Source organism: Leuresthes tenuis, unplaced genomic scaffold, assembly GCF_036924035.1.
Source record: "Leuresthes tenuis unplaced genomic scaffold, fLeuTen1.0.hap1 SCAF_23, whole genome shotgun sequence".
NCBI lineage: Eukaryota > Metazoa > Chordata > Actinopteri > Atheriniformes > Atherinopsidae > Leuresthes > Leuresthes tenuis.
The window spans coordinates 9967949-9991228 of NW_027325377.1; the positions used below are offsets into that span (position 1 = coordinate 9967949).

General features: G+C 39.7%; 3 protein-coding genes and 1 non-coding gene across 4 annotated transcripts; all 4 read left to right on the plus strand.

The window, feature by feature from the left end:
- Positions 1-208: 208 nt before the first annotated feature.
- Positions 209-5831, plus strand: ankrd16 (ankyrin repeat domain 16). Its single transcript, XM_072377300.1, has 7 exons — positions 209-702; positions 1149-1369; positions 1466-1508; positions 1656-1764; positions 1847-2008; positions 4863-4941; positions 5406-5831. The coding sequence occupies exons 1-7, from the start codon at positions 365-367 to the stop codon at positions 5564-5566; spliced, it is 1113 nt and encodes a 370-aa protein (XP_072233401.1). The 5' UTR covers positions 209-364; the 3' UTR covers positions 5567-5831.
- Positions 777-864, plus strand: trnay-gua (transfer RNA tyrosine (anticodon GUA)). Its single transcript is given in 2 exon segments — positions 777-813; positions 829-864. It is a non-coding gene; the product is annotated as a tRNA-Tyr (tRNA).
- Positions 5832-6362: 531 nt separating the features above from the next.
- On the plus strand, positions 6363-19644 carry gdi2 (GDP dissociation inhibitor 2). The gene is made up of 10 exons (XM_072377948.1): positions 6363-6522; positions 11949-12056; positions 12333-12432; positions 12755-12889; positions 13003-13201; positions 13307-13438; positions 16094-16193; positions 17317-17488; positions 17737-17936; positions 18506-19644. The coding sequence occupies exons 1-10, from the start codon at positions 6478-6480 to the stop codon at positions 18656-18658; spliced, it is 1344 nt and encodes a 447-aa protein (XP_072234049.1). The 5' UTR covers positions 6363-6477; the 3' UTR covers positions 18659-19644.
- Positions 19645-19741: 97 nt separating this feature from the next.
- On the plus strand, positions 19742-23199 carry asb13a.1 (ankyrin repeat and SOCS box containing 13a, tandem duplicate 1). Its single transcript, XM_072377949.1, has 6 exons — positions 19742-20141; positions 21153-21340; positions 21582-21738; positions 21822-21956; positions 22622-22813; positions 22949-23199. The coding sequence occupies exons 1-6, from the start codon at positions 20099-20101 to the stop codon at positions 23104-23106; spliced, it is 873 nt and encodes a 290-aa protein (XP_072234050.1). The 5' UTR covers positions 19742-20098; the 3' UTR covers positions 23107-23199.
- Positions 23200-23280: the final 81 nt, after the last annotated feature.

A 23280-nucleotide genomic window follows, 5' to 3' on the forward strand; every position in this document is an offset into this window, starting at 1 on the left:
AGACTGTTTATCTTTATTATTTCACATTAGGCTACTCATAGGGCTATTCACCTTAATAAATAAGGATCGGGTTTATTATATTTCGATTCCTTGTGTATGTAGCCTCGATGAATGAATTAGACAGATAAATCTTATCTACGAGAACAGATTATTTTTTGTTTTATATTGGTCGTGTAGACAAAGGATACAGGGTGACGGCATGTCCGCCCATCAATTTTTCCACTGACAGAGAAGTAGGTACTGCTGGTAAACACTCAATGGCATGGATAAGCATGCCGTCAACATCCCCTAAGTATATATTTATTTAATTTAGACCGGTAAATTACCTCATACTTGAGTAGCAGTGATTTTGCATCGCACCCGCATGGATGAAAACACTTTAAAGCTGTTAGTGAGGCTAACTCAGGAGGGAAAGTTAAGCCCTCTGAAGGAACAGATATCTTGTGGCGGCTCTGCGGCGGCACACACAGTCGGCAGCAAACACTTCGGCCGGTCAGGAGACACCCTGTTGCATTATGCTGCCAGACACGGACATTTGGGCATTGTGGAGTACCTCATAAAGCAGCTAGGTATGGACGTGGAGGTGTACAATAACGATTATAAGAGGCCGCTACACGAAGCTGCCTCAATGAGCCACAAGGAATGTGTCAGCTATCTGCTCCAGGAAGGTGCCAAGGTGGATAGTCTGAAGAAAGCTGACTGGTGAGAATAAACATCTGAACCCTAACAATCCGTTTAGGGTTCAAATCGAATTGTGGCCCCATGGTGGCCATCTCCCTTCGATAGCTCAGTTGGTAGAGCGGAGGACTGTAGTGGCTTTACGCTGATATCCTTAGGTCGCTGGTTCGAATCCGGCTCGAAGGAATCTTTTTAATCTGAAATAATTAAAAAAAACCCAACGTGAAATGATAGGGTTGTGTTCTTTTCTTTTTTCTTTTGTGTTTTCTTTTTTGTTTACACGTAAATAAGATACAAATGGTCTCTTTACTGTACTTGTGTACAAATCAATTGCAAATATTTAACTATATATATGTGTGTGTGTGTATGATTTTTTTCAGTTTTGCATCCAAAATATGGTATTCACAAATGTGAGTTGCAGCTTTAGTAGGCTTCACCTGGTCAGAAATTATGTCTGTGTTCTCTTTCAGGACTCCTCTTATGATGGCGTGCACACGGAGGAACCTCGAAGTTATTCAAGAGCTGTTGTATCATGGTGCTGACCCCAAACTACGGAACAAAGATGGCTGGAACTCCTTCCACATCGCATGCAGGGAGGGCGATCCGCTGGTCATAGAGCACCTGCTTCTTACTGCACCAGATGTCTGGAGTACGGAGAGCAAAACGTGCAGGACACCACTGCACACCGCAGGTGAAGCATCCGTATGTCCGCAGTTTTCACTTGACGCTGATAAGAATTTAAGCATTAAGTAACAAATTACCAATACCTTCTTTGTTCGTTATTCAGCAATGCACGGCTGCGAGGAGGTTGTTAGGATCTTATTGGAGAGGTAGGCTGTAATTTTGCATGGGGAATACCCCTGAAATAAATCACGGTGAATTATATATTTTAAGTTTTCCAGTTCACAATGGCTTTTGGTGTATACACCTCCAAAAGTTTTCTTATGTGACATGTCTGCTGGGCTCTCAAATTCCAGGTGTGGCTATACCCGAGACAGCACTGACAGCTGTGGAGTCACTCCTTTCATGGATGCTGTTAGAAATGGACACATCTCTGTGGCCAGGCTTCTTTTAGAGCAGCATCAGGTGAAACAAAATGTTACGAAGCAGCGATGTTTTAGAGCTGGTGTTTTCTGCGTACTGTTTTGACCAAACCTGTGTGTTGTAGGCATCTCCAGTGACAGCTGACGTACTTGGGGCTCAGCCAGTACACCAAGTTGCTGTCACCGGCCAGGAGGAGGCTCTGCGATTCCTGGTGCAGGACCTCAGTGTAGATGTGAATCAGAGCGCGACTGATATTCAGCTCACTGCCCTGCATTATGCTGCAAAGGTGAGATAAGTGATTTCCAATCTTGGAAACACTTTAGTGAGTACTTCTGTAGCTGTGCGGGAATTCTTAGTTTCAATTCTAAGTTTTTACATATCAGGTCCTAATAGAAAAAGGATTTCTAAAACAAATGGAGTCCATCATTTCACGATGACAAAGATTATTCACAAGCGGGAAACATTAAGGGAAGTTGATAGTCTTCCCAGAAGTGGACGTCACTGCAATATTAATTTCCCCCAAGATCAAATCCTCCAACACAACAAGTGCAGCTTATTTAAAGGTAGGCCCGGAAGAAAGCCTGTTCACTCTACAGGCCATTTATACATCAAGCTGACATCTGCTATCGAGCAATTGTTGTTGAGTCAATGTGTCAATGAGTCATTCTAATCGGCCGTGCAGTGAGGCCAATAAGTGCACGAGAAAAGAGGTAGCAGGGATGGCATGTCGTGCGCCCTCTAACTTAACATTATCCTCTCATTTGTCATATTAATTTATCCAAAACAAGCAATATGTTTTATCTATCAGTATCTTACAAGTGTTACAAAATCAGAAAAAAAAACATCACCGTCATACTTCTAGTGATTTGGTCTTGTTTTATATTATTTATATACATGTTTTTTCCTCTCATGATTCCTTTGTGAAAAACAGTATGTATGTAGGAAAAGGCATACGCGTGTTTTTTTGTGTTCAGTCATTGTTTACATATCTGTCCCCAGTTGTTGACATTGTGTGTGAACTAGTTAGAACACAATAAGAAAGGCTGAATCAGGTAGCTAAATAGGACAGGTAGCTATTATTTGATAATAAACTGGAGGGGTCTGCCAACATAGAAGCAGTGTACAGGAGGGGCCAGAGCCATCTCTTCTTCCTCAGACGGCTTTGGTCCTTCAGTGTTTGCAGTGACATGATGTGCATGTTTTGTCACACTGTCATTGAGAGTGCACTGTCCTATGCTGTTGTCTGCTGGGGGAGTTGCACTACAGACAAAAACTATAGGCACCTGGACAAATTGGTGGAAAAGGCCAGTTCTGTAGTAGGCAGAAGGCTAGACTCTCTCAGTGCTGTGGTGGAGCAACGGATGAGGAGGAAGTTATATTCTGTTTTGGAGAACAATAAACACCCCCTCCACAGCATCCTGGCAGGATAGAGGAGCAGCTGCAGTGAGAGGCTCATCTCAGTGTGCTGCAGGACTGAGAGGTTCAGGAGGTCCTTTGTCCCCACAGCCAAAAGGCTCTTTAACAGTGACTACATGTTTTTCTCAAATGTATTTATTTATGTATTGATTTATTATTATTATTGTTGTTATTGTTCTAATATACAATTGTTGTAAATATTAAAACATATATTTTCTAGTCTATTCTAAAACTAATAGATTAAATGCTAAAAAGCACAACTTGTGGACTTAATGAAGGGATGCTAGGGTTCATTGGATAGGTCTCAAAAGGGACAGTGCCCAGGAAGGATGGAAGGTTTTGTACTGTTTCTCATTTCTCATCTCATTTCCCTAATTTAAAACTACCCATCTCCTCGCTCCACTGTCCTGCTTGCAATCCAGATGTTTTTCACAGCAAAATAGATTTAAGAATGTTTCAAGTCCTAAATCGAATGCCAAAGAGAGAGGAGCGAGGACAGAGGGTGCTTGTCAGAGGAGCTACAAGAAAGGATACAGTTTATCCTTTGCAGAAGCTTTTTTGGTACCCACAGTGTCTGAAGGGGGTGTGGCACATCAATCCCACAAATATATTTACTTGCCAATGTAACAGAAATAATTAGATAAAGTTTTCATGTGTAACTAAACAAAGGTTAGATGATGCAGTTGTGTCACGTCGTATTTAGTTGGCTTCGGTTTAAAGTGATGCTTTGAAGCAAGGAAGTCTCATTTTGTTAGATTTTAATGCGTGTCAAATCGCGAAATGAGATTAAGGGATAGATTGATAGCAAATAAATTCCCTTCAAACATGTCTTATGACCCAGATGAAGTGTGAAATTACGCATTTCTTCGCTGGTATTTCCTCTTTCCCCATGCTTTTTTGGGGGATATTTTTGGCCTGCAACCCTTGAGCAGCGTTTGCAGACACCGGTCAATGACTGCGCACGGGTGTTAACACTAGAAACGAACGATTCAAATAGCCACATTGCATCATCAGTAATGTATCCTGAGGTCAACGAGTGTTTCATGTCTGTTAGAACATCATACACTCTTGTCCCAGCAACCCCTCTGGGGGGATCAGTCCTTTGGCTTGCATCACAGCAGCGGTTAACCACCGGGCCTAGGTCTCTCTGCGCCATCAACAGACTGTTTAAGTATTACTACTTACCTGAATAAGCTGCTTCTACTCGCTGTGAATGAATTCTTTTGTTTATTAATTGTTTAAATAATAATATATTTCAGGTCACTAAATGTATTTGTGATTGTAAAGAAAATCAGTAGATCTAATGATGTCCTATTTGTTGCTTCTCTGCGAGCTGATTGATGTAGGCTACATGTTTAGTTGTGTAAGAATGGGGAAACTGCGATACTGAGATTCCATTACAAGCACTCTCTCAGACCCAACGTGAGCACTGCAAAGCCTGGTGTGAACACACAGACTTAGTGCTGTCCACTTGGATTGGGTCACGCAGGACACATGATGATTCCAGGTCTGGATTGCCTAGTTAATTCAAGTTTTACGTCAAGTATTAATAAGTGACTGCTTTAGCTATATTTCATACTAGCAGTCAAGAGTAAATAAAACATTCTTAGCATTTCAGGAATAAAAAAAGTCAGGAAAAGCCACAGGGTTAGGGTCCCTCTTCTATGAGTGACAGGGTTAGAATTACATTTTGAAAATATTCCCCCTTAAATCATATTTTTCAGGAGGGACACACATCCATGATAAAAGCACTGCTGGAGCTGGGGGCAGATCTTGGTGTTCGAGATAAAAAGGGACGAACTGGTAAACAGTTTTTTCTTCTTTTTTTCCACATTAAAGTTATTGTCATTTGATTTTGCATTATTTTCCTCTGTGATATGTGTCACTGCGTTGATATTATTGCTCTGAAATTCTTGCTGTAGAGACGTTTAACTGCTGCAATTCTATCCGTATGGATGTTATGATTGATTTGAAAATCATAGACATTTAGAAAAATACTTGCTGGTGCTGCATTCAATGAATGGTAAAAAGTTTCTGAAATTTCCAACTTCTGATGATTCGCCAACATTATATCAAAGAGCTGTGTTGTAATAATATAAACCCACAATAAAAATGATGAATGACTAGTTGAATTTAGTTAAATATTATGATCATTATCCTCATTTGTAATTGACAGCACTGTAAACGATTCATTCAAAAAAGAGCTCATGAAAATTATTCAATTCTTAACTGCTAATCCCCTCCTTTTTTTTCTCTTGACCTGTCAGCTCTTCATATGGCTTGTATTGGGCAGCATGCAGAAACTGTCAGGATGCTACTGCTGCTCGGGCTCAAAGACTCTGAGGATGCATCTGGCACAACAGCACGACAGCTCGCCAGGAAACCAGGCGCAGTTCAAGCATTTGAATGTGGCCTGTCAGAAACATGAGACACAATACTGTCACGAATCTAAACACACTTATACATCTTGTCATTCATAACTAATTTGAATATAAGAAAAGAAATGACTGAAGCAAATCTGAGCAGCTTGTGTTGATTGCATCACAACTTTGGCTTGTTGCTCTGCATCTTTTCAGGAGATGTTGTACATTCAGGTTTAGACATGATTAAACATGCTGAAGATAAGCTCATCTTTATGTTCTGGCAGTATTTGGAGTGTCTATTGTCAGTGTGAACGTGTTTGAAATAAATCTTCTGGGAAAAAAAAACAAGTTTTCTCTTGAGTGGGTATAATGAGTTTGTGGTTCCTAAAGAAACAAGACGTCTACTTTTTGAAAAGGTCTGTTACTTGGCTGCCTGTATGGCTTAAAAGTAGTCATACACTGATGTGGGACATGAGTGGCCTACACAGAAGCCATTGTTTGTCACGGGATTTTACTTAACAGGTGTGTCAAGCTCAGTTCAGGAAAGCTATACAAATAATGCAACATATTTTCTTTTGACTTTCTCATAGAACAAATACTTGAACTTGACTTTCATAAACAAATATGACTGTTCTCCGCACAGAACAACAAAGAGCAAATGGTCATACATTGAAAAGCTAAAGGTATCAGTGTAAGTGATTATGAGTAAACTGAATTGCCAAGCGGCCACGTCATGTCGAACTGTATTTTTCGTATTGCGACTGTGAGTTTTAGAAATTATTAACTATTATTTTTCACACAGGTACTACGTTGCCAATCACACTCTGCGTCTCATCGATGACTGACAAGCTTAGAAGTCCCGCCCCCCAGAAGCGCCTGACGCTGAACCGCAGCCCCTTTCTCATTTCCAGCCCCACAGATCTCCATTTTCTTCTTTACCGACAGCCAGGAGCAGAAGACTAAAGATTTTGAAAAAATGAATGAAGAATACGACGTTATCGTTCTGGGCACTGGTCTGACGGTGAGAGGGCGTCAAACAGCGTGTAATCTGCAGCGTGGGAGTGATTTGCAACCTGTTACCAACGCAGTTAGCACTTGACAGTTTGGCTGAGATAACTGGGCCTAATAGGCTGGGCTAACGCTAAGTAGCTAGCTTAGCCGCTAACCGAGAGACAGGGACAACATGAAATGTAATGGAAACTTGAAATGGTATCGCTAACACCAGTGGCTAGCGCTGTGCTATCTGCTACTAGTGTCTGGAAAGATTAACGATACCAGTTCCAAAGTTACACAAGACGAGTTTAAGCCCTTTTGCATTTGCTGTTGTTAGTAATTGTTCTGTTGACTCTGTATTTAATGTACACAGTTACCTAGTAGCTTATCGGAAATAGAGGGCCAGTTTGGACAGCTTCTCACTCAAGATTATAAGGCGGATGATAAGTCCGCTAACGTTAGCCGACCTACTTTTAGCTAACTAATTAGCCGGCTAACGATGCAGTTGCGACTTGTCTTAGCTTCCTCGATCATTTTTTTACGTGGTGCTTGATAACAGGATTGACACAGTGTCACTTTGGTGTAATTTTAGCAAGCATCGCCGGCTAATTGAAAATAGCCACAACCCGAACGATCTCACCAAACTCAAGTATTCGGAAGTTTCCGCTTGAGCTTGTTAGTGTGGTGGACTCAACAATCAGCAATAAAATTAAGTCGTTTATAACTTTGGTATTGGTAAACGTCGTAGAGGTGGCGACATGCTTGCATTTTCGTTGTTAAACCAGAGATATTTTGAGAAAAATTTGACAGCTCATCCGAAATTGCCAAGTTATTTGGACTGTCTATAGCAAGAGGTTGACGACATGTACCTTGAAATTGCGTCGTTTAATCCTGCTCACTAAAAGGCACAGAAAAAAACCGATCTAGTTCAGTGTTTTGTGTGATTTGCTGAGCTTTTCTTGTTTTGTGTGGAGTGTGTTTATTCAAAGACCATCTTTGTCAACATTTACCATGCTATTTCTCAACGGTGAAAATTATAGTCTTGGAGGCCTCCTGACTTGCTGTCAGTTTTATGTGGCTGAAGCATATCATGGAAATCCCGTGATGGCTTTGTAGTCAGTGGCCAGCTTCATGTGTATTCTGAGGCGCTCCACGTCTTCAATCCGCAGAACCTCAGTCTACAATTTGAGTGGCTTTATTTAAGGAATCAACCCAGCCTTATTTGCTAAGTTTAGTGTGACTTTTTCTGGTCAAAACAAGAATAAACTGTTGATAAGTGCTCAGGGTCAGAGCAGACAGGTAGTGGGGCAAGAACAATTGAGCCGGATGAGCTTCATTTAAGATTTGGTGAACAGATTGTTGTTTAAACTCCCATTTGGGTGTGGTTCTGCCAAAACTAGAACTGAAAGTAGACTGCGAGTACAGCAGGCCAGCTCAATGAGCGCTTGTTTCCACCCAGCCAGAAAAGACTTGCACAGACTGTCGGTGTCATGTTATAGATTCATAGTTATAGTTCCTCATGTAAATGAGTGAATTCACCTATATCTGTCACTATCTGTTCCTCTTTTTGTTTGTTTGTCTGCTATCAACAGTCAATGCAAAATTGCAAGTGCACAATGCAATGTGCATTAAACACACACACACACAAAAGTTAACTGAATTAAATTTAGAAGTTTGTGGTTTCTACAAATAATGCTAATTTAGTATGCACAGTATATTCACTTATATTAGTATATTTGATAATACGTCAACCTGTTGTTGTTCTCTGTTGCTACATTGGTAGCAGTGTCAAAAATATGTGCAACAGTCTGAAATGTATTCTACTCTTATGTTTGTGTTGTTTGTCCTGTAGCTTTGACTTGCCGTCATGGCGGAGATATACATCATAAAGTTAATTAATTTTGTCCACTGTTGACACAGAGTGTGCTTGTTCTTTTATTTTTTTTTTTTTAGGGGGCATACTTTTTTTCTTTCTTATTTTATGCGTGTATGTGGGGGTGGGGGGGGGGGGGGGGTGATTCTATATTGTTCACACCCTACTTTTTAAAAGCTAATAATGTGGCGCTATAAATCATACAGGTTTTTTTTTTTGTTATGCTGTGGGGCTCCACATCTGAGAAATTGTTTGTCACAAGATATCAAACCGAATCCAAGTGCAATCTAGGTAATATGGTGCTTGTGTTGATCCCAGTTATGCAGCTCTCAGCCTTCGTATGTTGTTTTGACCGACACTTGTGCTTCTTGTGCATCCATCAGCAATGGACAAATTTTACAGTGGAGTAATGCGCTTATATATGGAAAAACATTTGAGTAACGAGTGATGAAAAGTAGGCAAGTCATATAAAAGTCAAATATGCCAAAGTATATTTTAAGATCATTCTTTCAGTTAGTATTGGGTGGTCATTGCATGCTATTTTATGAAGCTTTCAGCAGCTGATATCTTTCAATCAGCAGGACGAAATGGTGTTTTTGGAGGGGAAAACAAGACCATGCTTACCTCACCTACAATATAATGACTAAGAATTGCTGATGCTTGTAGAAGTCAGATTTGCTGATTCAATATAAGAGTATAATACACTGTAAAAAATATGCATTATGGACTTTAACCAAATCTAGCTCTGGATCTAGCACATTCCATTCCAATTGTATAAGCATGTCACATGTTTTGCATGTAGAACTTTAATCTGCTGGTCATTGTAGTTAACTTTCCAGTACAGTAAACTATATATGTTTTTATAATGTAGTACATGCAGTAATTGGTCGCATCACAATGTTACATATACTAATTACTATTTATCCCGCATTTACCAGTCAACCAGATATTTAGTTTCTAACCACAATACAAAGGAGCATTTCTAAGCCTATAAGTGGTTCCTTAAATGGTTAAATAAATTTTTTTTCTATATCTTTTAAGTTTTCATTTCTACCTTTTAAGAAATTTTCCAAGAAGGTAGTTTTGCATAATTTATCTAATCCAGCTTTACGGATTAAAATCCAATGTATGACTTGAAGATTTCACTGCCGTATAATCAAAGCTTGCAACCTTAATGGGTGTAATGCGTTAGCAATTTAACTCAGACATTGACCCTGCTTTCAGTGTGTTATATTGACTTTGTTTTCTGCCTGATTGCCGGCTGTATCCATGCGTTTCCCCCTCTGTCAGCATGGCAACTGCTATTTGGCTGAAAGAGTGATGAACAGGCTGCTTCTCACTCTCGTCAAAGCCTGCGTTTATGCAGGCAGCCGGCTGGCTTCAGTTGCATAGTGACACATTAGAACCTCTGAGACTGGTTCGTCACGAAAACTGCCAAGTTTAAACGCTTCGATTTGTGTGCCTTCAGATCAGTTGATATGAGCTCTGCAACATCACAAATTATTTTATGTGCCTATAACTTTTCTTTCTTATCACATCTATTTTGAAAAACAATTGTATTGAAATATTTGTAAGCTAATAATGTTACACTGGCAAATATGCAACGTTGAATTATCAGAATGCGTATATGATATAATATCTTTTCATTCCACCAGTCATAGGTTTCACTTCTATTCATAAACTGAATCTCTTAAAGCTTTTTTTTAATGTTAGTTACAGGTATAGCAGGACTGAGTTACACTGTCACCAAGATGTGTTGCCTGTGTGTGTGTTTATTTATATATATATATATGACACAGTTTAGTGACAGATTGTAGACCACTTCTCTCATAGTCCTATACTATACTTGATCCTAGGTAACATTTCAGTGACTGAAAGAGCCACAATGGCTTTTTATTTGTGACTGTTACATCATGTGGTGCAAAATGGTATAAATGTGTTGGAGTAGATGGTAGAACAAAGATCTTTTATTGAATTCTTACATACCAACCAACATTTTTGCAGTTACAACAATACTGAGCAAAATGACTTAGTCGTGATCATTCACTTGACTTTGATTCACTGTCTCAACTCAAGCCTCTTTTTAGTAGATGCTGAGTCCAGCCTAGTCTGACGGTGGAAAACATTGCATATAGGTTTCCCCCTGTATTTGGCTCAGGCGCTGTGAAGAAATGTTTGTGTTGCGCCTAATAATTGTAGGTAAAACCGTGCAGTGGAAAGTTTTGGACAAAGCTGTTGTTTATCTGATGCGACAGTTAGTTGGATTTATCTACAAAGCAGTTCAAATCAACGCACCCATACCTGTTTGTTTTCATGGGATTGTGTCGTTTATACATGTGATGTATGGAAAGTGATACATTAATACCACTTGATGTCTCCCCATGGTTATTGCCTTTCTTGCTATTTATGGAAAAGCCCCATGGGGTCAGGCCAGGCTTATTGATTGACTTATAAAGGATTGAATTAGAAAGAATTATTGCTACAGTCAGATAGGCTGGTCAAAATGTGGTTTGAATGTCCGTAAATTAACATACGTAATCAAGAATGGCAGGCGCATTTTGACTGGTATAATTATGGGAGACATGCAGTACTCATGAGTTGTCAGTGTTTTACCTGTTGTAAACAGCTGTCTGAGAGCTCTTAGTATGGAGATTCAGAAATGTCACCATCTAAAACTACAACCTCAAAATTTTCATTGAGATTTGAGCGAATGCTATATAATTGTGTATATATATATATAAAATTATAAAACTGTCACTTGCATCAGCCATGTTTCTAGTCTCCCATTTCCTCACCAGAAAAAATTCTGTTGTTCTCCATCACTGTATGTTCTGCTGCTAATGGATTGCATTGTCTTAATGGGACAATAGCGCTAACTGTTTATGGACTAACTTGAGGGTTGAAAAAGAGTGTTCTTATACCTTTATTCTAGTCTCTTGCTCTGATTTGTCATTGTCATGTGAGAAACCACGTGCCCCTCGTGTCCAACCCTCTTTTCAGTTGTAAAACTTGAACTGCAGTCTGCACTCACATGATATACATCATGTTTGCTTGATTTCTATAATGCTTGGGCTGTAATCATATTAAGGCCAAGGTTATGTTCGAATTCCAGACTGGCAAACCTGCAAATTTTCCTTCGCTACCAAGCCTCTGAGAGTTAAAGCCCAGTTGAAGCTGCCATCATTTCCCCTGCGCTGCACAAGCATGTCAAACATTATGCAGATTCTGGGTGTGTCACAACTAAATACTTTGAGCTGCCAGTATCTGGCTGTACTTTTCTGTTTCTGCTGTGGCTAAAACCATGTCCGATTTAGTTAAGTAAAAACTAGTCCTGCAATGAAGTCATTATGATTTGAGGATTTAAAGTTGTTTTTCCCTTCCAGTAACACATTTGACTAGACGTATATATGCATATAACATGAAAGCCACACATAAATGCATACACATGTGTGGCTCTCGTGTGGCTACGAGCTGAGAAAAGGGGACGTGATGTTTTGGAAATCATGATGGGGAAAGAAAAGACATCGGTATGCTGCTCATCTTGATCTTACTCACGTTATTTTTTTTCTTCTTCCCAACAGGAATGCATCTTATCAGGCATCATGTCAGTGAAGGGGAAGAAGGTTCTGCACATGGACCGTAACTCGTACTATGGAGCTGAGAGTGCTTCCATCACACCCCTTGAGGAGGTAAGTTGATGACTAGTAATTACATTGTATTTATGGGTTTTAGATCCATGTAAACTTCATTCAGGAAAGAACATTCATAGATTCACCTTTTAGCTACTTTTTTTTTTTTGTTGTTGTTGATGATTTTCTTAAAAAAACAAAAAACAACTGATTTACTTCCATCGACTGATTTAGTTCATTCTACAATTATGTACATTGCTTTCTGAAGTGCTTCTGTGTTGGAAGTTGATTTGGCTGTTGGCTATGGGTGAAGTCTGGTTCTGTGTCCACCTGCAGCTTTACAAGCGCTTCAACATTCCTGGTAGCCCTACTGAGTCAATGGGAAAAGGCCGGGATTGGAATGTGGACCTCATCCCCAAGTTCCTCATGGCTAATGGTATTCTATACTTCGTTACCTTGGATATCTCATACAGCTGTATTCTGTCATTTAAACATGCCATTAAGGAGCACACTTGCTAAATGCCCACTAAATATTTCTCAATTCCTTTTATTTGTGGATTTGTCGACTTAAAAGACAACAGGCTGAATATTCTCTTTAATTTACATTCACATTTAGAGATACAAGATAGTTTATTTATCCTCATAGGGTGAAATATACATGTTTGATTTTTGAGGACACTAATTTTTAGGTGTTTACGTCATGAATATCTGCCTATTTTTATTGTGAAAGTAATGCTTTTGTTTGCTTGTTGTTCCAGGTCAACTGGTCCGCATGCTGCTGATCACACAGGTGACTCGCTACCTAGATTTTAAGGTGATCGAAGGCAGTTACGTGTACAAGGGGGGGAAAATCTATAAAGTCCCCTCAACTGAGACTGAGGCTCTGGCATCGAGTAAGTTTAGGAAAAGTCCTTAACGTTTGATGTAGAATCTGTTTTTTTTTTTTTTTTTTTACTCGTCTAGTTGAGTGAGTTTTCTCAAAGTTCACATTCTCTGTCTCCTAAAGGCCTGATGGGGTTGTTTGAGAAACGGCGCTTCAGAAAGTTCTTGATCTTCATCTCCAACTTCGATGAGAACGACCCTAAGACCATGGAAGGCGTCGATCCCAACAAGACAACAATGAGGGCCATTTTCCAGAAGTTTAGCCTGGGCCAGGAGGTTATCGACTTCACCGGCCACTCCCTGGCACTCTACCGAACAGACGAGTCAGTAATCTTTGGAGTTCTGATGATGCACACGATATTGTTTTTATCGTGCTCATGTTTTTTTTTTTTTCGACTGTAAAATTCTCTTGCTTTCTTTCCACTCAGATACCTGGATCAACCCTGCATCCAAACGATACACAGGATAAAGCTTTACAGCGAGTCCCTAGCCAGATATGGCAAGAGCCCATACCTCTATCCACTGTATGGTCTGGGAGAACTGCCGCAAGGCTTTGCAAGGTAGGAGACCCCATCCCATTACAGACGTCTATTCGTAGGACGTGGACATGTGCAAGAGTATTAGCCAAGTGAAGGTCATAAATAACATGAAACTACTTGGTGTAGCTTTTTAAAATTAACATTACACAGTGCTGTGAGATTGGGAAACTCTTAGTTTTTTTTTTTTTTTTCTTCTTCCATAAAAGATGAAAGCTATACTGGGAACTTAGTATTTGTAAGCCTGCCTGTTAGAGTTGAACGTGGCCACCCTTCTCTGTGCTGCAGAGCAGTAGCGGTGTTCAGAAAGAGGAAGAGACCGTGGTCAGTCACAGAAAAAAGGGAATACATCAGTTAAATAAGATGTAATTTAACAATTGTTCCTCAGTGGTTAAGATCTGGCAGTAGAGCATGAATGTGTAATTATATGCAACTAAAATATCTGCATGAAAACCTTGACTCGTAAGAGATTGCAATTTGAACTAAAGGCTGTGGGTTTTTTTTTTTGTTATACATCAGTGTGCTGTCACTGGCTGAGTCTACAAACTAAAGTTCTGCATTTGATCTCAGCTGTCTTCGATTTAATGTTTTAATCACTTTCGACAGAGAAAATTGTCTAGGTGTTAAGCTTTGAGTTTCTTCTGTAAATTCCTGGTTGAATCGAACTCGACTTAATTTGTCGCCTCCATCATTGTGGTTACAGCATGCGAAGTACTGGAGCTGGTATCACACTGGGATCTAATGTTGTGAAGGGCAGCTGGAAGTGGTTATGGCTGGAAGCCAGAGGGTGCAGCGAAGATTAACTGAGTCAAACAAACATTCCCAAACAGACTTTTCCAAGTACTGATTTAGAAAAAAATCTAATTCAACAGTTGAACACTTTTCCCACTATCACGCTTCTGTAGTCAGTCCAAGCCTACAAAGCAACCAGTTTCACCTTCTGAAAAAAATATAAAGCTTATATTAAAAATATATTAGCTTTATCTTTATAGTTTTTTTCTTTCAATCAAAACCTTTTAGATTTACACTCTTTACACTCACATTTTGCTCAGAGCTGCTGGTAGGTGGCTTCTCTGAGACCGGGCTCTCTGTGACCATTTGTCAAGGGAACCTATCTTGCTGTTAAGCCGATAATTTCATGAAACCCTAAAGTGGTTTTAACTTTAAGTGTTTCTGCGAAAAAAAACTTTCAGGAGTCAACAGTTTTCCTCTTTATCTACGTTGAATTAGGTGATGTCTTACATTGCAGAATTTAATTCTGGGCCGATTACTTTGCTTTGTTAGCGTAGCTTGTAGTGAAAAGGGTATGGACAAAGAACATCCGAAGGTGTCCTGAACTGTCCAGTGTTGTCAGGTATCGGGACGTTGGCAATAGATACTTTGGGCCCTGTGCGTTGTTGAGTCTTTGTGGATTGGGCTTGCTTCCCACAGATGCTATCAAATCTTATCAGATTGGTATTTGGGGAGTTTGGAGGCTGGGTGAAAATCTCACTCTTTAAACCCTTTCTGGGCTTTTTTGTGGCTTGCTATTGCCAGTATTGGAGCTGTGGCCGGTGTACAGAAATGTTTAGATAGGTGGCAAAAGTGAAACAAACATTCCTGCAAATGCCAGGATGCCGGTTTGTCCTGCATAAAAAATTGTTGCAACCAGATGAACATTGTTACTCATGTTGCTTGTCAGTGGTTGTAATGTTGTGGGTTGTATTTCTTGTGCTGCTTTCTTATTATTATTGTTATTCACATCGTGTTATTATTACAAGATTATTATTATTAGAGTAATGATAATGTACCACATGTACCGTATTTTGCACACTATAAGGCTCACCTGATTATAAGGCGCACCCTCAATTATGGGGTCCATTTCTGTTCTTGACCCATACATAAGGCGCACCTGATTATAAGACGTACGTATTACCAAATGTTCTCTGATTGGTTTATCGCTGCCAGCACACATAGTGTATGTATTACGTCCCTGTGTCAGCGGGAAATGGTCCGACGGTCAAGGACAACATGGTCGGTTGTTTTTACACTTATAAACTGCACATTGGTCTGCATCACCCATTTCAGACTGAAGAACAGGCACTCACTGGGACATGGGCTAAAGCATTAATGATGACATGATTCAGTCGCTAAGTACGAGCTCGATACAATCTTCGCCCCATTCAGAGTGAATGGCTGGGATCCGCCTGACCCTGGATTCACACCGAACGCAAAGCGAGCGACGGAAGTGGCCAGTTGCCATTCTTTTCCAATGTACAGAGCAAAGAGGCGCGGCAAAAGTGAACGTGGCGGTGAGCGGCGAGTGATGCGGAGGGGGCTTAATGCCCCGATGAATGCTCGGCGCTCCCCGCGGTAACTTCAAAATGGCGGTATCCGTGACAGATTTTGGATTATATGGCGCACGGCCGTTTTTTGTGAAAATTTAAGGCTTTTAGGTGCGCCTTATGGTGCGGAAAATACGGTCATTTAAAATATAACAACCAACGCAAAAGGGAAAAAAGAAACAAAAAAAAAAACAATTGAAACTCTTTTGAAGACTAAGGCTTCTTGTTGAAATAGAACAACATAAAGATATGTGTAACTCGCATAATTCCACCACCAGAGTCTCATTTAAGGCAACAAATGTGAAGTGGGTATTTGTTTTGTTGTAAAATGTGTTGAATTGTGATTCTATTCCAGGCTGAGCGCCATCTATGGTGGGACGTACATGTTGAACAAGCCCATAGAGGAAATCGTGATGGAGAACGGGAAGGTGGTGGGAGTCAAGTCCGAGGGAGAGGTGAGCACGCTGGACTGAACGAAATTGTCTGTTTAGATTGAGAAAAAATGAAGAAACTCGTAATCCTGTTTTACAAAGCGAAAAGGCTCTGCTTACTAACTTGTCAAATCGCAGTTAGGTCATCCACAATCTGTGCCGTGTTCATCCCACATTTATAATCTATGAATCCAGTTGTGGTGATGGGGAAATATCAAGATAATCAGTTCTGACTTCAAGTGAATGCCTCGTGATCTTAAATCCAGATGCATGGAATAAGAATTGGAAAGTGTTACTTTGGGCATTCTAATTTTACTCAGAAGCTGTGCCGTTTGAGTGATTTGTCCTTGTTCTTGATGAGTTACCATGCCAACAGATGAGGTTGTTTTTCTTTGAAACAGGAGCAACTAATTTATTTTTCAAAAACCAAACTTTTTTTTCCCTGAAACAAGACCCCAAATTCTTGACGAGTAGAAAGAGAAACGCTGTGAATGTTGGGCACGAGCAAGATGGAGAAAGGGGTGGAGGAAGTTTAAATTATGGGATCCCACCATCCTCATGCAGAATGTCAGATTGTTGGCAAATAAAATGGATGAGATTGGAGTGGTCATGACGGCACGGCAGGAAAAAGTAACCTATACTACTCTAGTAGTGGCAAGATATCTTACCCAGCACTGCTGCTGATACTGTTTGACGTCATCAGCTCGGTTGTTGCCAGGTTACAAACGCAACATCACAATGCATTATTGACCAGCTTACGAATGGAGCACAGTTTAAGTGACTGAAAGATTGTGGGTCTGAGAAGGTGTTTGCCAGTTTACTCACCAGTTCTTTAACTCAGTAAACCTCAGACTTGCATTACATTGAGAGTCCCATCATCACCAGAAATATTCAGATGTCTACAGTTATGTGATGCATCGGTGATGGTCGTCCCTGCTCACAACAATAACTGCACAATACTTAGATTTTTCATGCTGCTAAATAAGTTCCCTTTTTGGGATTATTAAAATATGATTCAATCTGGACTATGAATGTATTTTTGTTTAATTCAGTGCGTCTCTAGTATTAGAAAAGGAAAAATCTAAATTTCCCCCAATCACCCTTTGTTTTTTTTTTTTAACTCCTCGGCTGTGTTTTTCCACCACAGATTGCAAGGTGCAAACAGCTCATCTGTGACCCCAGCTACATTATGAATAGCGTCAGCAAAGCGGGTCAGGTGATCAGAGTCATCTGCATTTTGAGTCACCCCATCGCCAACACCGGTGACATCAATTCATGCCAGATCATCATCCCCCAGAATCAGGTCAACAGGAAGCATGGTGAGTGCATACTTGAAAAGATTGTTACCTGTTAGGTTTAGTCAAGTAAGCCTGTAGTAGAATTTTGGTCTAAATGTATTTTCATCATAGTTTAAAATGGAGCAGTACACAACCAATAATAAACCACAATACTTTTAGAATATTTAAACATGGAACATCAAAAGGTTTTAAAAGAAAAGAACAATTAATATTTCACTGTCAAATAGCCTGAAATTAAATGTAAATTTTTTTTTCCCCCTCATTTTCAGACATCTACGTTTGTATGATTTCATTTGCGCACAATGTGGCAGCACAAGGTAAATATATTGCCATTGTCAGCACCACAGTGGAGACAAACGACCCAGAGAAAGAGATCAAGCCGGCTCTGGATCTACTTGAGCCCATCGAGCAGAAGTTCGTCAGCGTTAGCGACCAATATGTACCGACTGACATGGGCACTGAAAGCCAGGTATAATCAAACATCGATAGACCATACTAGTGGTGGTGTATTTTGTAGAATATTTGCAAGAAACTGAAATTTAACATAATTGACCAGGTTCTGTTTTTATCTACCCTTTTGTTTACGTTTTTTTTTTTTTTTTACATTTTGCTTCTCTGGAATCAGCTCAGGAGTCAAACTTAGACCCATTAGCTTAAACCCTTTTGATGATATCAGACACCCACAGTTCCAGTTGAATTTCGAACCCTTTGTCATCATTTCTGTTTTGAAAAACTGCACCGCAGTAAACCTAACTGAAACGGTCAGGTTAAGATTCAAGCAATGAATTTGTAATTCATGTTTATATCACCATAAGAGTGTTCTTCTGACACTTAATAGTATTTGCTGACATGGCATGGAATTAGTGAAAGCTCAGCACAGCCCCAGGACAGGAAACACTGCAGAATGATTTCCTCTTCAACAGATTAAGATCTGTTCCATTTTAGCACAGGTACAGATACACTCTAACCTGATGTTGGGTCAGGGTTTAAAAAAATATGTACTGAAAATTACTCAGTGCACACTTTTTGCCCCTCCAGATCTTTATCTCCCGCACATACGATGCCACAACTCACTTTGAGACCACCTGTGATGACATCAAGGACATCTACAGGAGGATGACTGGCTCCGACTTCGACTTTGCTGAGATGGAGCGCAAGAAGCAGGACATCTTTGGTGACGCTGCAGAGTAGAGGCGCCGCATCTGCAACACTCCTGATTATCAAAGACGACGACAGTGGAAATCTTACATAAAATAGAAAACCTACAAAAATATGTACACATACGTGGGCTTAACGGATATCCAAGTATAGTGTTTGCCCATTGAGGAAGTTCATGATATATAGAGAGATATGATATAGTATTGTTGGATAGGGTTCAGGGAGGGAACAATGCTTTTCCAGATCACATTCAAGTGGATGTTGCACTAAACACTGGTTATGCCTAGAAGACAGTCAATACCTTACATTTTTGTGAGTCATCATGTTAAGATGATGCTTAGCCCAAAGATGCCAAATTAAATGATAATTCATAATCAGAAATATCTTACAGAAAGTATCTGTTGGGAGGGTGGGGAGGGTTGTCCAATTGTGTCCTGTCAGTGTGTAAAAGGTTCTGTAAAATATCTACAAATACAATATTTTTTGTTTCTGCAGGTATGCGTTTTTCATGTTGGGTCGAGAGAGGCGGTTTGGCTTTGTCCTTGGGTATTAAATCATGTAACTGAGTGTTCCTCGTGGGGTGTGATAATTTGAGAAAAGACAGGCCACCAACAGTAGATAACTCTGAGACTCCGCCAACACATCATATAGTCAGATTTTGTGAAATAAATGGTTTAGTTTGTCTGCTTGGCATTTTCATATAAATATTTTTTACCCTTTCTTGTTTAATCCATATACTGCCAAGACGATATTACTGTAAGCCGAGCCACAGTGGTAAATATTGTCAAGGATAAACGACCTGAACCTGTTCTCAATAGCTTGAGCTACTACAATGCATCAGAGGAAATATATTAGTTCCTGTATTATGCAAAATGAGGAAGACCCAAGCATAAACAGCAGATGGCGAGTGTGGTTCATAATAATTGCTTAAGAAGGACCAAATATGTACTGCAGCAGTATTGAACTGATGAGAGCCCTGTCATACTGGTTTTGAACAACTGTAAGAAAGAAGATAAAAACTTACTGGGCTCAAATGATTTCTGTACTGCAAAGTTAAAAAAAGAAAAAAAAAAGAAAAAATCTTCCAATAACCGATGGTGTTTGATTGGTTTTTGAGCATGGCAGTTTTTAGAGTAGCACATGTAGTTTTTTGTTGTTTTTCTCCAATCATAAAGTAATGTTTCCTTGCAGTAGATATGCTTATTATGACCAAACATACATTCTCTATATGCTAATGTATAATTATTGTGTGATATGGGACCTAACACAAGCACATATTTTTACTGTGAGCTTAAATGTAATACAGAAACGCCACGATCAACGCACATCGAATATCCTCTTAGAGGACTACAATTCCCACATTTCGCTGCTCCGTCGAAACTCAAAACAAGTGCACTGGTAGAAATCCTGTAAACTGCATCTTGAATACATAAACTGTAAGGACCTATGTAGTTCGTGTCCGAGACGTTTGTCATGGAGGTGACAGCAGCTCGCCGTTCGTTTCTTTGCGATATCGGTAAGCACTGGCAGTTTATGAACTGTTTATAAGCTGCAAATGTCAGCTAGCTGCTTGAGAACGTTAAAAATGCTGATTCGTGTCATATTAACTCGTGCCCAGCGCGTGGCATGAAGAGCTTACAGGTTAAGTGACACGTTAAGTAAAGCTGCATTAGAGCACGAGAAACAACTCCACAGCTTTTAAGGTGTCGAGGTAAAATAATAGCTAACTTGCTAATTTTATTTGCTTGTTTTATTTGTGCTGCCTCACAACTGGAAATTTGGTTGGTCAAGTTTTTGTATTTTACGTAATGGACTGACATAGAATATGACAAATTGCTGAAGTGAAATTCAGAAATGTTATTCTTTTTAAAAAATGCTTTGAAATAATGTGCAACTTTTACTTTTATTATGTCGTTTTTACATAAGCAGAGAGAAAATGAGGTATAGATGAGGGCTGTCCTGGGTCGTTGGATAAAACATCAAGAACTGAATTTCCCATTCTGCACCACACAATTTTGAAAAAAAAGGGACAAGAATGCGAGGAATAATTTGTCGAAAAATAATGTCTTTAAAAACGATGAACCATGCAGTGATATGATCCAAAAAGAAAAGCTTTATGATGGTGCAGCTCCACAGCAAAGATGGTCTATTGGACCTGTCAAGGTAGTATGCTCACAAAGCTGAACTTTATGGAAGAGGGGGAAAAAAAAGCCAAGAAAGCACATTAGTAGTCACTATAATCATGTCAATATAGATTTGTTAGATTTACCAACCATGTGGAACATAGTACTCTGGTCTGAAGAGACCAACACTCCACACCTCGCATAATCCCAAGCAAATTGTGTTCATCAAATGATCCAAAACAATAGAAATATTAGTTTTTATTTAAGTATCATTGTAATATACTTACTGGGAGGTTTAAAGGAACTGAGGTGCCATCAATGCTTTTTTAAAAGTTGTTTAATCTGCGCTTTTACGGATATGAGTGCAGCAGTAAGCATTGCGTTAATGTGTTTGTATATGCAAGGTTTCTGGGCAGACAGGACTGCCCTGCATGAGGCAGCATCCCATGGCAGGGCTCTACAATTGAAGCAACTCATCGAAAATGGAGCATCTGTTAACATGGTGACTGTGGATAACATAACTCCACTCCATGAAGCCTGCCTACAGGCTCATCCAAACTGCGCCAGGCTGCTGTTGGAGGCTGGAGCTCAGGTGAGTTGAAGTTCCACAGGAGATCAAATATTACATGCACAGTTGAGGATAAAATATTGTAAAATGCTCTCTTTAATTGCATTAGGACACGAAGACAGGTTGAAAGTGATGTAGTCAAATATGGAATAAGCGTTTATGAATTAGAATTTGTGTATTTATCTATATTTTTTCATAGAAAAAAGAGATTTTGCAGGTGTTAACATTGTGGTATTGGTAAGTATGGTTTGTCTGGTTCTTGCAGGTAGATATACGAACTATCCATGGCAGCACTCCCCTTTGTAGTGCTTGTGCTTCTGGTAGCCTAGAGTGTGCCAAGCTGCTGTTAGAGTATGGAGCCAAAGTGAACCCATCTCTCACAGCTCTCACTGCGACACCTCTTCACGAGGCCTGCATAAAAGGTAAACCCTGAGGGAAATAAGACTTAGAGGAATTATACTTTTGTACCTTTTTTATTGTTAGTGAGATTTAACATTCCTCTTAGGAAATGTTGAAGTTGTGAGGTTGATGATAGCCAGCGGTGCTAAGCTGGAGGCATTTGACGTCCACTTTGGTCCTCCGCTTCACATAGCCTGCGCTAAAGGACAAGTGGATTGTGTCAAGGAGCTACTAAGGGCAGGTCAGTAAGAAAAAATATACATCAAAAAGTGTAAAAGGCAAAAATGTCTTTAAAAAAACCTTTCTTCTTCTTGTTTGGAGAACGTGAGTCTAAACGACGGCGAATAATAAAACGTCTAGGTCACAAAATGAACCCATGGGTGCAAGATTTAATGTCAGCTGCCACAGTACTGCGGGAGCAGTTTATTTATTTTTTGTTAACTGCATTTAGTGTTTTGTTTAGGCTACTTGAGATGTTTGTCTGCTATTACCTATTTAGTTAGGTTTTCATAGAAATATGGGCCAGTTGTGGCTTCATACACCCATAAGAATATTGGCAGGTATGTACCTGGGTGGGCGTATGTTTTGTTTTGTTTTTGTTTTTACCAGAGCAAGAGAAGTCGCAGGAAATGTTTGGAGAAAGTTTGTTCTTCGTTTGCTTGCAATGGATAAATTAACCATCAAAACCTACTGCAATTGTTTGGACAGTGGATTTATTTTGGCTGCGTACAGACTGTGCCCATGGTGCATCTGTGGCTCTTTTAGAATACATTTTAAGAATGGTCACAACAAGTACTGTAGTATGGTTGAATTAACATAATTGTCAGTGGCATAATAGTTATTTATTTCTTTTTTTCAACAGTCACAATTTCGAAATCATGGATGTAAACTCTTTTCAACTTACAGGTGCCAATGTGAATTCAATGAAGTTCCACGAGACTGCTTTGCACCATGCAGCTCGAGCCCAAATGGTGGACCTGATCGAGATGCTGGTGGAATTTGGAGCCAACGTGTTTGTCAGTGATAACCTTGGAAAAAAGCCTGTAGACTACACAACACCCGCATCTCCCTCTTACTCCTGCCTCCAGTTTTTTGAAAGTAACTTCCTCCATTGGTCCTCTTTCAGTCAGAGAAGACAGCCATTTTATGAAGCCCTAGCACTGAGTTACCTTTTATCTGTTCTGCTTTTGAAACACTGTAAGTAAGACTATGAAAACCTCTTGTTGTTGACAGGTAATCCGCTGAGCCTGCAGCAGCTTTGCAGGATTGCTGTGAGGATGATGCTGGGAACCAAGGCATCAGAGGTCATAGCTCAGCTCTGTATATCCCACCGCATCCACAGCTATCTTCAGTACTGTGATCATCCCACACCACTGCAAAGTGGCTTGTGAATTATGTTTGATTTTAAATAGAAAAGTTCCCAAAATTAGCATAACGGATAACACATTATCTTATAAATGTTGAAATATTTCATCCTCCATATTTAAGTCAAACTATTGTCTTTTTTTGTTGATTGTGTTTTATTATTCATTATTTCTTAATAATAAATACGTGCATTAATCAAT

Excerpts from the sequence above, each read along its gene's own strand:
- ankrd16 (XM_072377300.1), top strand. The coding sequence starts at position 365 with ATGGATGAAAACACTTTAAAGCTGTTAGTGAGGCTAACTCAGGAGGGA. Across the intron at positions 1,509-1,655 it reads GTTAGGATCTTATTGGAGAG|GTGTGGCTATACCCGAGACA; the intron begins GTAGGCTGTAAT and ends CTCAAATTCCAG. Across the intron at positions 4,942-5,405 it reads AGATAAAAAGGGACGAACTG|CTCTTCATATGGCTTGTATT; the intron begins GTAAACAGTTTT and ends TTGACCTGTCAG.
- asb13a.1 (XM_072377949.1), top strand. The coding sequence starts at position 20,099 with ATGGAGGTGACAGCAGCTCGCCGTTCGTTTCTTTGCGATATCG. Across the intron at positions 21,341-21,581 it reads TGTTGGAGGCTGGAGCTCAG|GTAGATATACGAACTATCCA; the intron begins GTGAGTTGAAGT and ends TGGTTCTTGCAG. Across the intron at positions 22,814-22,948 it reads CTGCCTCCAGTTTTTTGAAA|GTAATCCGCTGAGCCTGCAG; the intron begins GTAACTTCCTCC and ends TGTTGTTGACAG.
- gdi2 (XM_072377948.1), top strand. The coding sequence starts at position 6,478 with ATGAATGAAGAATACGACGTTATCGTTCTGGGCACTGGTCTGACG. Across the intron at positions 17,489-17,736 it reads TCAGGTCAACAGGAAGCATG|ACATCTACGTTTGTATGATT; the intron begins GTGAGTGCATAC and ends CCTCATTTTCAG. Across the intron at positions 17,937-18,505 it reads ACATGGGCACTGAAAGCCAG|ATCTTTATCTCCCGCACATA; the intron begins GTATAATCAAAC and ends TTGCCCCTCCAG.